This window comes from Ptychodera flava, chromosome 6 (assembly GCF_041260155.1).
Source record: "Ptychodera flava strain L36383 chromosome 6, AS_Pfla_20210202, whole genome shotgun sequence".
NCBI classification, from domain to species: domain Eukaryota; kingdom Metazoa; phylum Hemichordata; class Enteropneusta; family Ptychoderidae; genus Ptychodera; species Ptychodera flava.
This window is the reverse complement of record NC_091933.1, coordinates 22,172,149-22,186,246: the sequence shown is the minus strand read 5'-3', so window position 1 is coordinate 22,186,246 and position 14,098 is coordinate 22,172,149. Positions and strand designations below refer to the sequence as shown.

General features: G+C 37.0%; 1 protein-coding gene across 2 annotated transcripts in view; it reads left to right on the top strand.

Annotated features, from left to right (window-relative positions):
* The first annotated feature begins 7 nt into the window (after positions 1-7).
* The window catches only part of LOC139135172 (DCC-interacting protein 13-alpha-like), a 37,884-nt gene continuing 23,793 nt past the window's right edge, over positions 8-14,098 (top strand). For both annotated transcript variants that reach the window (XM_070702438.1, XM_070702437.1), the window contains exons 1-5: positions 8-250; positions 9,896-9,994; positions 12,351-12,410; positions 12,898-12,969; positions 13,771-13,900. In XM_070702438.1, the coding sequence (XP_070558539.1) occupies positions 197-250; positions 9,896-9,994; positions 12,351-12,410; positions 12,898-12,969; positions 13,771-13,900 (415 nt within the window). In that variant the 5' untranslated portion in view covers positions 8-196. The remainder of the gene's footprint in view (positions 251-9,895; positions 9,995-12,350; positions 12,411-12,897; positions 12,970-13,770; positions 13,901-14,098) is intronic.

The following is a 14,098-nucleotide window of genomic DNA, read 5'->3' as shown; positions in this document are numbered from 1 at the left end:
GATGTCATATTACGCGCATCTGTGTTCGCGCATATGAGCAAAATATTGCAGGTACACATATATGTGGAGAAGTCTTGAGAAATATCGACAAAACATTCGGAATTGATCGCCCGTTGAGATTCATTTGCTGATCTTCGGCGTCAAGGATAGAAGGTCGTTTAATTCGGTCGATAATAGCACATTTCGATCGGGAGATATGCCAGGGTTAGAAAAATTACCGCTTGAAGAGGCCGCGGAGGATTCACCTCAGGTGAGTTGTAACATGTTTTCTGTCGCTCTAGTGAAGTTGATACGTGTCTACCCATAAAATATCTCAAATACCAACTTTGTCATGAGTCCGCATAGCTCAGTGTTCTATTTTGAATTGTCTTCTAACTCTGGTAGTTTGCTGTGGTCCCCCTTTATTGGTGCTTCTTACCAGCTCTCACTCAGTTAACACAGTCCTATCTATCCAGAGGACTGTGGTTGAAAGATGAAAAACTACTTTAAATGGTCAGTGAAAAAATCTTGAAAGTTGCAAGTTACGATATTATTGTGCTCGAGGAATATGTAAATCCCGCTTTTTGCTATAAACATCAGACATTCAATTCTTGCCGACTTGCATTCGATCCCCTCAACATGCTCACGGCTAAATCATCAATGAACCATTTCTTTAGCACAATGTCATGTCAATAGCGCTGATCGCAAATGACGTCACTGTTCTCTCATTAATATGCATAAATAAATATTTGTCCGCATTTCCGCATAAACGACGAAAATAAAACCTGCGAGTGTTAGAATGTCACACTTATTCGTATGAATTGATGACTGAGTCTACAAGATGTAACAACAGCCGCGGATACAACGACAAAATTTGTCCGAATTTCAGCATATTTGTCCGAAAGTCGCCCGCGTGCAGCTATATTTAGTAACAAACCCGAAATCGCGATCATCGCTATTAGAATAGTGCAAAACATCAACTTGACCACAACGCCCCCAACATGTGGATAGAAAACAGGAAAGTACAATGCGAGCTGTATCCTGCGAGGTACATATGGAAAGACAGCTGGGACTGATCAGACATTAACACCACTAATATCAGCAAACCACGAATGCTCTATATTGTTGGTTACATGTATTTCTTTGCTATTATTAACAGTGTTCAAACATTCATCACCCGCTCCTCCACAACCACTGTGATGATACACGGTACAGTAGTGGTACACCATAGCAAATAATAACCCTTGAAGGTTTTATTCAGTTCCTGATATCATTCCCTGTTAACCCTTTGATTGCTATAATTTTCTCCTGCCAAAATTTTAGTGCAAAATTTTTACCCATTTTTATGAATTTTTACTGTAATTTTTTGATAATATTGGACCAAATGGACATCACATTTCATTGGCTACAGTTCGTTATAAAAATTTTGACAAAATCCCCCCCCCCCCCCCACCCATTTGACCGGAGTATATTTTCTAAAGGTGACAAAAACTGACTTTAGCCCTCAAAGGATTGAAGTAAAACCCTGCTTCAGCATATTTAAATACTGGCAGGGTTCTCTACAGTTGGATTTTGAGGGTGGCCCACGCCTCTGTTTTTAGAACAACCTATTAATATGTTGATAAGCATATAAAAGAATATATTTTCACAAAGAAAGGATATGCAAATTATTCAATATATTGTAAATAGGTCACCCCTTTGTATTCGCAAGCTGTTGAGAACACAAGATTTTTTCCTGTATCACCAAACTGCATGACAGTAATATCACATTGGACATACAACTCATATATAGTCAGAGCATGTTTTCTATCATTTGTATTTGAATAATATTTGTTTTATATCATCATATATCTAATTGTAGGACAGTGTACATGTGCCAAGGCCCCCAGTTGTAACCAGTAGAAGTTGTGGCTATGAACATGATGCCCCAAGGCAGCACAGCATGCACCATGCATTGATTTCCAATATTGGCAATTAGCATGAAAGCTGAATTGGCTTGACACCAATTGACTCCCAGCTGTGTGTCTGTTAAACTAATTGGATTAAAATAATTAGGAATGCACTTTGGCCTGTGGTATGCATACATGTACTTGTAATAAGACATTCTTACATGTTTTTTTTCATTTGACCATAGACCCTAAAAAAAAGGGTCTATGATTTGACATAACGAGTGAGGAGACAAGATAACCCCTCTCGACTTTATATGTGGAGGTGAATGGGAGTGAGATACTTCCATAGCTAAAGTTATGAAAAGATAAATGATAACATAGAAATGATATTACTGAAAGCAATGAATGCAAAATGTGCATAAACCAATGAGCTAAATATATATACGTGTACTTTATCACTGCATCTCCATTTCAGTGGTGTAACTTGTTATCAAAATACATCTCAGATGACAAGGTGCACCGACAAATAGAGACCTTTGCTTTAGATATGTACACTCGTACATGTAGCAGAAATGGGGAATTCATTTCAGTATTAAAGGGTGTTTCAGACCAAACCGTAATACATACCTGGCATTTCGTCAAGTACTAACTGGTATCTCCCTCAGTGTTATACATGTAGTCCTGATCTTTCACAGATCCATTGTGCAGACGTTTCCCAACTGTAACTGCAATGGCTGTAATCAGTGTTTCTCCAAATACTTGAAATAGAGATGAATTTTGATTGCCAATGCCATTGAAACTAACTGTATAATAAACCACTGCATAACATACATGTACATGTACGTGTATGTCTGATAACACGTGTACATGTACCGGTAGCTGTTGTATGTTGTTTTCACACTGCTGAAGTTTCAGCTGGCAGTATATAGTACGGTAATTGTTAAGACAGAGGAAGGAATTTCTGCAACAATAAAATAATCATCTGGCTGAGTAAACATAGACTTCCTGGATCATATAGTAGAATCTTTCAGGAAGTTGTTCAGATGAGTTATCTCTTTTTGTAAAGATGAAAAGAAATCAAATTTTTGCCACAAATGAAAATAAATGGAAGTAAGCACACAGTCAGCATCAATGCTTTATAAACTTCAAATAAGGCATAAAGGGGAAGCTGTACTGAAAGATGGATATGTCTGTCCTTCATTTCATTTTGGGTTAAGCGAATACTCACAGAAAAGCTGCCTTTTGACCCTGTGAATATCACATCATATCATTCATTTTAATCTGTTACAGTTACTTGGTTTCATGATCATAATGTCAACTCCATATTTGACTCGGTGCACTTATGTCCAGAAAAAATGAGATAAAAATCGGAAGGTGGAAGGAAACACTGCTAAATCGGTACTAACCCTTGGAACTCATCATGTTTTATGAATATTCTCAATTTTGAGCCAATGCACTTTTCAGTGGTCATTGTGATTGACTCTGCTATCCACATGTAGATTTTAGGGAACTCACAAAAAGCCAGCTCACAACACTGCTCACAACACTATCCCGTACAGTAGTTTTCAAATACATCTGCAATCCCTAGGTTAATTTACATGCGTGTCAGCCTGAGTCGGGGTTCAGTTCAGTCAGAACTGTCAGATGGCAAACATCATTGATTTTGTCATAATTTTTTCCAATCCAAATCATGCACAAGCATCACTATGGCAAAGTCAAGTATTGACAGAGATGGTTTTTAAATAATATTTAGAAGGAATTTTGCTATTCTGCACATATATTGTTATTCATTTGTAAAATAGGGCACATTAGCAGACAATTTTTTCACTGTGCAAGGTATTTTGACATTTTTGATGTAATGTTTCAGGAACAAAAAGGTTATCATTGCCAGGCAAAAGGTACAAAGTAGGAGGCACCGTGGACCAGTGGTTAGGGTAATGGACTCACTATCAGAGGATGGTGAGTTTTCGAACTGGTTCAATACCCTTTAGGTCAAGAGTAATCGGACTTACTGTCAGAGGACGATGGGTTCAAGACTCTAGGACGGTGTTGTGCCCTTGAGCAAGGCTCTTTACTCCTCAGTACTCCATTGGGGTTAGTGGGTTATGCGTACCTCATCCTATAATTTGGCTAACGCCCATTGGATGATGGACTTTTTTTTAAAAAGGCATATGGATTTGACCATCTATTCAGCAGCTGTCTTCATTTGCAGCTATTTGCGTCCAACACATATGCACAACAGTGGCAAAGTTAAGTTCAAGTCTGAAGTGCTGTTACATGCAACTTTTTGGTGGAGCATGTGTACTTGATTTAAGATCTTAACCAAACCCTCAATCAAATACTGGTGACTAAATAGCAATATCATTTGCTTTATGTCACGTGACTTATTTTCTATTTGGTTATGCCGTCTATCATGTTCTTCTATTCCTTAATAATTAAATATATGACAGCATTACTATTTGAATGATACATATGAAATGTTAGAAGTATATATATCAGTACCTAAAACGTACATGTAGTAGAATATATTAAAAAACATTAGAGGATGACAAATTTCCCCATATGCTAGACACACACATATAAATTGCAGGTAGATGCAGGAAAATATATTATCTTGTTGCGTGCATCCGGTATGCTCTGTTTGATGGGTACAATAGCATCTGATATTAAACCAGACACATTAAAAATCCCTGTGTTTGTTTATTGGCTTTATTTCTCAGTTTTTCCATTACTGCCTTACCAATTGAATTGATTGGCTGTGCAGAGAACCCTAGCTTCCGTTTGATGTATCCCTCTCTGCAATTGAGGAAACATCATTGGCCTATTGCATCACCAACACATACAGGAAGCTTCAAACCCTACTCAGACAAAAGGTCACCTTTTATCAAAATTATTATTTATTGGAATTACTTCATGTCTTATAAGAGGTTTTGAAAAACCCTAAAAATAAAGTTTATATATTCACATGTGTGTAATACAGCAGAATAGAGCATGTTACGTTACTTTCTTTTAAATTTCAACATATTTCTTCTATACAAATTTGAGACAGGTATGGAAAGGATTTGACCCTTTCACCCCCAGTTCCCTGTGTACAGGTCCAACTTTACATAGAAAACAATGGATTTGGGACAAACCATAGTGGTGAAAGGGTTAAGGAAGAATTTAAATTTCAACCAACACTGGAAATTTCAACCTACACTGGTATGTGTGTGTGTTTTATGTAAACCAAGATGGTGGAATTTTAAGGGAAGATTTATTTATTTATGAATTACATACCTACTGACATGTGGTCAAATTACAAGGAGAAAAGGAATGTACAATTTTATGTAGAGGTCAAGGAGGAAAAAAATTTCCTATCTGCAATATAGTAGGTGGTCAAACTAATGGAGTGGATAAACTATTTGAGTGGTAACGGTAGTAACAGTGTGACTTTTAAGGTAGAACGCACCTCGGGGACAGACATTCGGACTCTCAAACTTTTACAATTCTCTTCTGATATACCACATGTGGGGGTTCATTTTAAAGCTCTTTGTGAAAGAAAACTTTTCACCGGCTTAGTTTTTCGAAATTCAAAAATTTTTATTTTTCTCCATAGAGTTAACACAGGGATGGCGGCCATTTTGAATTTCTAATATCGGTAAATCTTGGGTAATTTGTTTCTCTAGTACCAAAATTTGCACGGTGACCCCCTATTTTTATTCTTGATTTTGAAAGAGAATGATTGAGAGATTCCATGAGGAAAGTTAGAGAAAAAGTTTAAGTCTTTTCACTTTCGAGGTGCATACTACCTTAATGTGCTATAATCAAAAGAAAATATGATCAGATGTGAAACAATATTTAAAAAAGTTGACTATTATTAGGTTTTCCAATCATGTCATGAATATACCCACGTGTATATATGCTGTATATGAATTTACAAAGGTGCACAGTTCAAGTATCACTTGAGACGAATACAATTCTCTTCCCAGTGTTCCATTGTCTTTAGTACAATTTATGTAGCATCTTCAGACACCCACTCTTGTCAGATTGTTGAGATGGCCCCCAAAATAATCTGATGCCCATATTAATCATGTATTTCACATCAGGAAATTGTATGTAATGATAGACAAGCCTGAAGGAGATAAAAAAAATGAGAAAAGGCTATTGGAAAATTGCTTATTTTATTTCAGTTCAAAAAAAAATCATGTCTGCCCAGCAGTGTCTACCCATTTTAAGTAGGAACTTTTAATCTAGTGCTGTGTTTGTATGGTGTTGTCCGTATTTGGTGTTTTTATAGCGGTCCTGATGTTTAAAGACAATTTTCCATGTTTTTATGGACAATAAAGTATATCTTATCTAATCTATTCACAATTTGTGAAAAGCTGTGTGTTTGCCAATGTCTGAAATTGGTTAGATATAATTTTTGTAGATTGAGATGCTGTAAATCAGTGAATATTCAAATGTATCGTATTTCTTGTGTATTCAGAAAGGAAATCGAGAAATCCAGAAAGGAACAGCTAATTTTTATCTGGCTTACTGGTCAGCTTTTAACCAGTATTAATATCAGAAGTGTTGTATTTGTCTGCAAACACACCAGTGTGTAACATCTGTCATTTAATGTTTAAATTTATGTCTCTGTCTGAAGTAATATTATAACAAAATGTTAAATATCACATGGCTGGTAGTGATATGCTGGTTATGTTTTGACGCTTTTGATGTTCCGTTTTCAGTGTAGTAAGAAAAATACTGTACAGAGAAATGTACATGTCTATAATGATGGACTGGCAAACCAGAGTCACCGTACTGTGAAATAAAACTGGTTTACCTTTGCTGCATGTATTTTACGGTGTTAAGCTAGCTAAATTCCTTTTCCGCATGGTTAAATGAACAAAGGGATTTCTGTTAGAAACAGGCAAATCTAGTCCGGATTGAAATGTGCCTAAGGTATCAGTAATGTAATGACAAAATCGTGTTCAGGCATGGACTACTAAGCATAGCTTCATTTCTTGGTAAAGAAACAGATTGCAACTAATGATTTCATCAGTTGTGAATTTCAAGCTTCGTATTAGAGATTAGAGTTAGAAGGGGACAGAAAATGAATAGAGCAATTTGTAATGTGTAGATAATATCTATCAATATTATTAGCTCCCATAGCCATATGTATATATGGCAATGGAAGCTATTCTTATAGGCTAGGGAAATGTCTGTATGTATGTATGTCTGTATGTCTGTATGTCTGTGTGTCTGTATGTCTGTATGTCTGTCCGTCAACATCAAAAACTCCAAAACCGCTGTACATTTCATCTTGATATTTGGTGTGTACATGGATGATGGGCTGTAGATGAGATTTTGTTCAAATGAAGTTGTCATTGCCAAAAATATGCAAATTAAGTGAAAAAATGTAAAAACAGTCAAAATTGAAAAAACTCAATAACTACTGAGCAGATTACATGAAAATTAGCATGTAAGTACTTTGGGCTGACATGAAATGATTGTGCACATCTTGGGTCAGTATCTTGGACTTGCTATTTTTCATGAATTTTTTTGTAATTTTCTCCCATTTTTGGTCAAAAAATCTCCTGCTCTGAAACCACAAGTCCGATTGATTTGAAACTTGGTATGGAAGTGCATAGGAGTGACCTTTCCCAAATTTGGGCAAATCGTGGTGAAATTTGCATATTTTTAGTTTACACGTCCACAGACTCCCATGTATAAGCAGATCTCCATAGACTCCCATGTATAAGGCCACGAAAAATAAAAATTTAGTTTCTCATCGTATTCATATTGCAAAAAGGATGCAGTGACACAATTTTTAGTCCCCACGGATGAAGTCCAGTGAGCTTATAGATTGGGTCATGTTCGTCTGTTCGTCCATCCGTGAGTCCATCCGTTCACGCATATATCTCGGATATTTTGACAAAATGTCATGTGACCTTGATGACCTTTGATCTCAAATATACATATTTGTCCATAACTCAGTACCACAAGTGCTACCACCCTTCATATATGGTATGATGGGACAGCTTATGACGCCACATATTGTACCTCATTAATTATGCACATATCTAATTTTGAGCGAGCCAATAGAGCTAGAGGTCTGATTTTTGGTATATAGGGATAACTTAGCAAAACAATTTTTTTTAACAAAATGTCATGTGACCTTGGTGACCTTTGACCTCAAATATACATATTTGTCCATAACTCAGTAACCACAAGTGCTACAGCCTTCATGTATGGTATGATGGGACACCTTATGACGCCACATATTGTACCTCATTAATTATGCGCATATCTCATTTTGAGCAAGCCAATAGAGCTAGAGGTCTGATTTTTGGTATATAGGGATAACTTAGCAATACAATTTTTTTGACAAAATGTCACGTGACCTTGGTGACCTTTGACCTCAAATATACATATTTGTCCATACTCAGTAACCACAAGTGCTACACCCTTCATATATGGTATGATGGGACACCTTATGACGCCACATATTGTACCTCATTAATTATGCACATATCTAATTTTGAGCGAGCCAATAGAGCTAGAGGTCTGATTTTTGGTATATAGGGATAACTTAGCAAAACAATTTTTTTGACAAAATGTCACGTGACCTCGGTGACCTTTGACCTCAAATATACATATTTTTCCATAACTCAGTAACCACAAGTGCTACACCCTTAATGTTTGGTATGATGGGACACCTTATGACGCCACATACTGTACCTCATTAATTATGCGCATATCTAATTCTGAGCGAGCCAATAGAGCTGGATGTCTGGTTTTTGGTATATAGGGATAACTATAGGAGAGAAATTTTTTGACCAAATGTCATGTGACCTCGATGACCTTTTACCTAAAATATATGTTTATGTCAATATATAAGTAACCACAAGTGCTATGTCCTTTGTATTTAGTAGGATGGGAGACCTTATGACAACACACGCTTTACCTCATTAATTATGTACACATCTAATTCTGGGCAAGCGAATAGAGCTAGAGATCTGATTTTTTGGCATATAGGGATTAATTAGCAATATAATTTTTTTTTTCAAAATGTCATGTGACCTCGATGACCTTTGACCTTGATTATACATATATATGCATATTTCAGTAACCACAAGTTCTATACCCTCCAATTTTGATAGGATATTAGACCTTAGATGTCACATCTTGTATCTTTACCTCATTTATAATGCGCATATGTATTTCTTGGCTGGCCAATACTGCTAGAGGTCTGATCTTTTTTCCCGATTTAGAACCATAACTTAGACATGCCTCATGTGTTTCAAATTGGGAACAACGACATAGACCTATGTGCCCATAGATCTCAACATATACACTCCAGTGATACTTCTTAATGACCACATTTTCCTGCCCCATCAAGACTAATACTCCTATTACTGGGGGGGGACTATGTCATTGTAAATGACTTGTTGAGTTAATGGTTGTATCACAGTATTCGCGATATATCTAATTCTGTATTTTTTCCATTTTATATTCTGAATAATTACATTAAACATATTTCACTGTCTCCAGTACATTTCATTTAAGTATTTTCACTTCATGCACTTTATCCCTTTCACACATGTTCAAATATCTGATCAGAGAAAAACACTAAATAGTCCAGGATGGGAGCTACAGTGTCATTGACGCTATTATTATTAGAATATTCTAAAGTTTAACTTTTCAAAAATGTAGCTTACAGTTTTTGCAAGATATCTCCCAATGCTGTTATCTTTAGAAAACAATGTGCAAATTTTTATGGTCAGGGTCCATCCATCAAGACCATGGTTTAATTGTGTTTCTGTATTACTAAAGCTCTAATGATGAACAAAGGATTGAGCATGGACTGGTGACAGACTGATGTCAATGTATATATCAGTGCAGTTTTGCTAGAAGTGAACATATATCAGACATTGGGGGGGTGGGGGGCATCTTTACTGTGATGCATCTACCTATTAATATGTAGAGCCACCCTGAGTGACCTACTTTGTGTCTTTGAATGTGCTATTTTGTTATTTGTATGTTGTTGTTGTTTTTTTTTCCAGAGTCGGACGTTGCTAGGACTATTTCATCAGGATGCCATGGTATTGCAAGACTACGTCAGCTCCCTAGCAGAGTCAGCCAGAACAATGCTCCACCTCCAGGTGAGCTCAGCCAGTCTCTGGTGAATTGCAAACTAAATATTCTGAGTCACTAAAACATTCGAAGACAACACACAGAATCAAGTACGGTAGTTACTTGAACCAGTCAACGAGACCAATATGATGTTTCTATGAATAAAATACCAGGATAGCTAGATAACTTGTATGTTAAATTAGTTTCTTTCAGCCCATGCAAAGTTCAAAATGAGCACCGGTGGGATTATTTGTCGTCAAGACAGTTAGTTAGTCAGTCGACGAAAAGACAGCACTATTTCACTTCACAGTGAACTGGTAAAGATGTCTGTCTACCAAATGTTTCAAAGCCAACACTTTGGATAAAACTTAGAAAATTTACTGGAAAAATAAACCCCCATCATGTCCAATGTACATGCATGTACCGGTATATCTGTATTCACCCTAGCATAACAGAGGAGCATGTATCTTGGATTTGGAATACCAAATCCTTGAGGAATGTTTCAAGTGAGTCCACGGTTTCATTTCACATCACATGAAGCAATTTTCCACGGGGAATAACTGTACACCTACACTCATATAGTTGACATTTAAACTAGGGCAGCTGTAACCACTCACTGAGCAATATACCATGATGAAAAACAAAGTTTCAAGAACCAACGGAAAAAAAATTATAAGTGATGAGATGTAGAGGCACCTGCCAGACAAAAGTAGCTTGAGAGTCCGCAGTAAGATGGAATATGTCAGATTTTAATCAGAAAACACTGGTTATAGTAGCTAGAACTCACGCTGTGCCTGAAGAAACAGTAAAGTAATTGTAGTGTTGAAATGGAACTCGAAGGAAACACTGTACATGTAGGTCACGCCTCAATGTGAAGTTTTTCAGCAGAGAATATCACTACTTGAAATACTACAATGTAGTGTACCAGTGCTTGAACAATAATTGTCTACAGGGCATTTGCTAGCTCCCATAGAGAATATTTTTAATAATACATTTTTAAAAGAAATACTGATGAAAGTGAACTTACATTCATATGGCCCTGCAAGGGTTTATAACTTTGAATGTGTTCAGAAATGTTACTTTATCTAAATCCCAATCATCTTCACCTTACTAGTAATTTTCCTTAATTAGCAATTGGCAGAACTTAATGATGGTTAACTTTGTCGGGGACCATAACAATTGAATCATTATCATCCGTACATCCCAGCATTTCTTGCGTCTCTTTAGTGATGATTTTTCACCGTCCCCAAAGTCGTTTGGATTAAATGACAAAGCAACCTTTCCTCGAGCGGAAATGAGTGTTTCAACTGTCTCATGTGTGTGATCTATGAACAGAACCAGAATGACAGGGATCAAATTTATGATCAGAAGAAAGTTTCTCTAATCTGCACAAACTGAAATTGCCGTACAAATTACCGGTAATGGCAAAGGTATTGAAACCTTCATTTGCATTTTAGAATGTCTGCTTGAAAAATCTCGGAGTGAATTCGCAAGATTCTTCTAATAATTAAAAAAAGGTTCATAACCTCTTCCAGTCATTAAAGATGTTAGTCTACTACTGGCTAAACTAATATCCGTTCGGCAGGAAGTCATTTCAATTTTGTAAGATGTTTGTAGGATGCCCAGAGGCCAAGAGGTGGGGTTCGGCTGTTAGAATATTCCCTTGCAATCTCACCACCCCCAACCACACAGTACCTGAAAAGGCCTTGCTAACCCATTTCAAGTCCGCCTCTTGGACTGGAAAATCCATTAAAATCCTCTGTATGAGTGTGTATTTGTGTCAAGGGCATCGAGGTGAAAAATTTACGGCATGTTTCAATCAATTTAATGTAGCGTTGCCGGGGATAAAACATGCGTGAAGGGTAATTGAAATTTACAGTGGTGTTGTTGAGTAGTCCAGGTGTGTTCAGTAAAATATTGCCATGATCTCTCTGACTTTCCCATTGTGAGATTTAGAATGATGAGGAGTGTCAATGTCACCATTTGTTGAATCTGCAATGCTAACTAAAGCTTGCCCTCTTCAAAATGTGTTGTGATGATAAAAATGTTCTTCAAACACGTAAAATAAATAAATCGTTTTGATTGGGAGAACAGTGCTCAACGTTGTAGGAATTCAAAGCAAGTGAAATGGATGTCACAGTGACTGATACGCTGATCATCTTCAAGCCGGCAGACAGTGGACGTGTTTAGTGAATCTTCTTCTTAGTCACTATTAAACCTCATGTAATAATGTGAAACTGAAAAAAAAATGGCACAGTTCAGTAAGAGGGACATTTCTCGCTGATCATACACTAGTCACAATAATTCAGTGATTGTAGGCTGGTATAGTTTTCTTACTAGTTAAGTGGAAGGGAATATAATATCCTTTCTGTCTTTCCTATCCAGACGGAATTAAGTACAGCAACGCAGAACTTCTCCAAGAAGCTGCTGAATTTCGAACACCAGGTATGTGTTACAGTCTCAAAGAGATTTGGGTGTTTTTGCATGAAATGAAAGTTGCTCTATTCACTCCATCCCTCTTTTCTATTCGTCCACATCTCCTCTCGCTTGTCTCCTGCTCTTCAACATTTTATACATGGTGTCTGCGATTTCAACCCAAAATACACACAAATGCACATTTGCATGCACACAGACATGTCAGGGTGCAGTTGTATAATCATTTTGATTATTGCACTAATGTACCTTTTGTGTAAAACCAATAACTGTATTTGCATATGCACACTGCACACAAATGCAGGCATGTTAGTCATTATTTGAACTGAGGGGGGAATGAATGGCCATTATCATCATCTGACAACTGAAGAGATTTATCTAGGCATCTGTAGCAAGTTTGCAGACAGCTTGAATATGGCCATCACTTTACAAAACATACAAACTCCACCAATCATTTCTAAAAGACGAGTTCTAATTCTGTTGTTGTTTTTCCTCATAGAAATTTCCTCTGGGTACTGATGACACAGTTTTGGCTTCTACGATGAAACAGTTCGCAACAACCATCGATGAGGTGAGTAATGAATGAGCATTGTCACTGAGATTTCACAATACTTCAAGCACTCAGGTACATGTTTATATGTAGTGTATGATATATTGAAATGGACATTTCTGTCTATTTGTAAATTCATTGGTCTTTGTTCGGCCATGATGAACACCACTTAATAGATTTTCATGAAAAAAAGGAAAAAAATCCCTTGAAACTGCCGTTCTCCATTGTAGACAGTTTGTCTACAGTCACTCAAAAACTGAAAATAAATATGCCCTCAAGGTGCAATTCTGTTTCCAAAAATTAAACAACTGTGATTTCTGGGGAGCGTGTGAAGTCAAACTTCCTCCCCTCATCCAGAACAACGTTTGGTAAATTTCTACCAATATGGGTCCCCAGTGACAAGCTGCTTTGTTCCTCTGAACCAGAAAAGAAAATTCGTTGCAGTTCTAACCCCATCCCCACGATTTTTATTAGTATAGCATTGGTTGCTAGCAATTTCTTCTTGCAAGTTATCGCTGAAATTTCAAACTAAATTGCATTATATAACTACCATATATCATTGAATACATAAAATTAATATATATTCTGATTGAAACTTTTCAACTGTGAAAATCCACAAGTAAAACTGCCTTATTGCTGTATCTGCAAGAGCTTTCAGCATGACAAGGGTGTAGTTGCCTAGTGCGTTTGATCTTTTACCCGCTGGCAGTCCTTGGAGATTTGGTTGTACATCTTGTTAAGTACTACTCTTCTGTAATTACATTCTGGGACTTTTGCCCCATTTGACAGATTTTTTTCCGTGAAATTCTCGAATCTTCGCAGATCAGTTCCTGGCAAGCAGTGCTGGCCACTCAGCTGACAGATAGCATGGTCTTCCCGCTAAAAAAATTCCTGGAGTCTGACCTGGCAGAAATCACCATGATGAGAGAAATGTTCAATCAAGCCAGCCACGGTAAGTAGCGCTGCAACTAATACTGATCCGTCAGCAACAAATGTTTATTCTCCTGTGTGGGATTTGTTTAAGCAGGAACATAAGTACACATACCGGTATATCATAAAAAAATGCCTCAGTCTGTGCCACTTGAGGTAACTACTTAATTTATAATCAGACAGTGCCCTAAAAATTATCACGTTAAAAACAGGAGGCTCT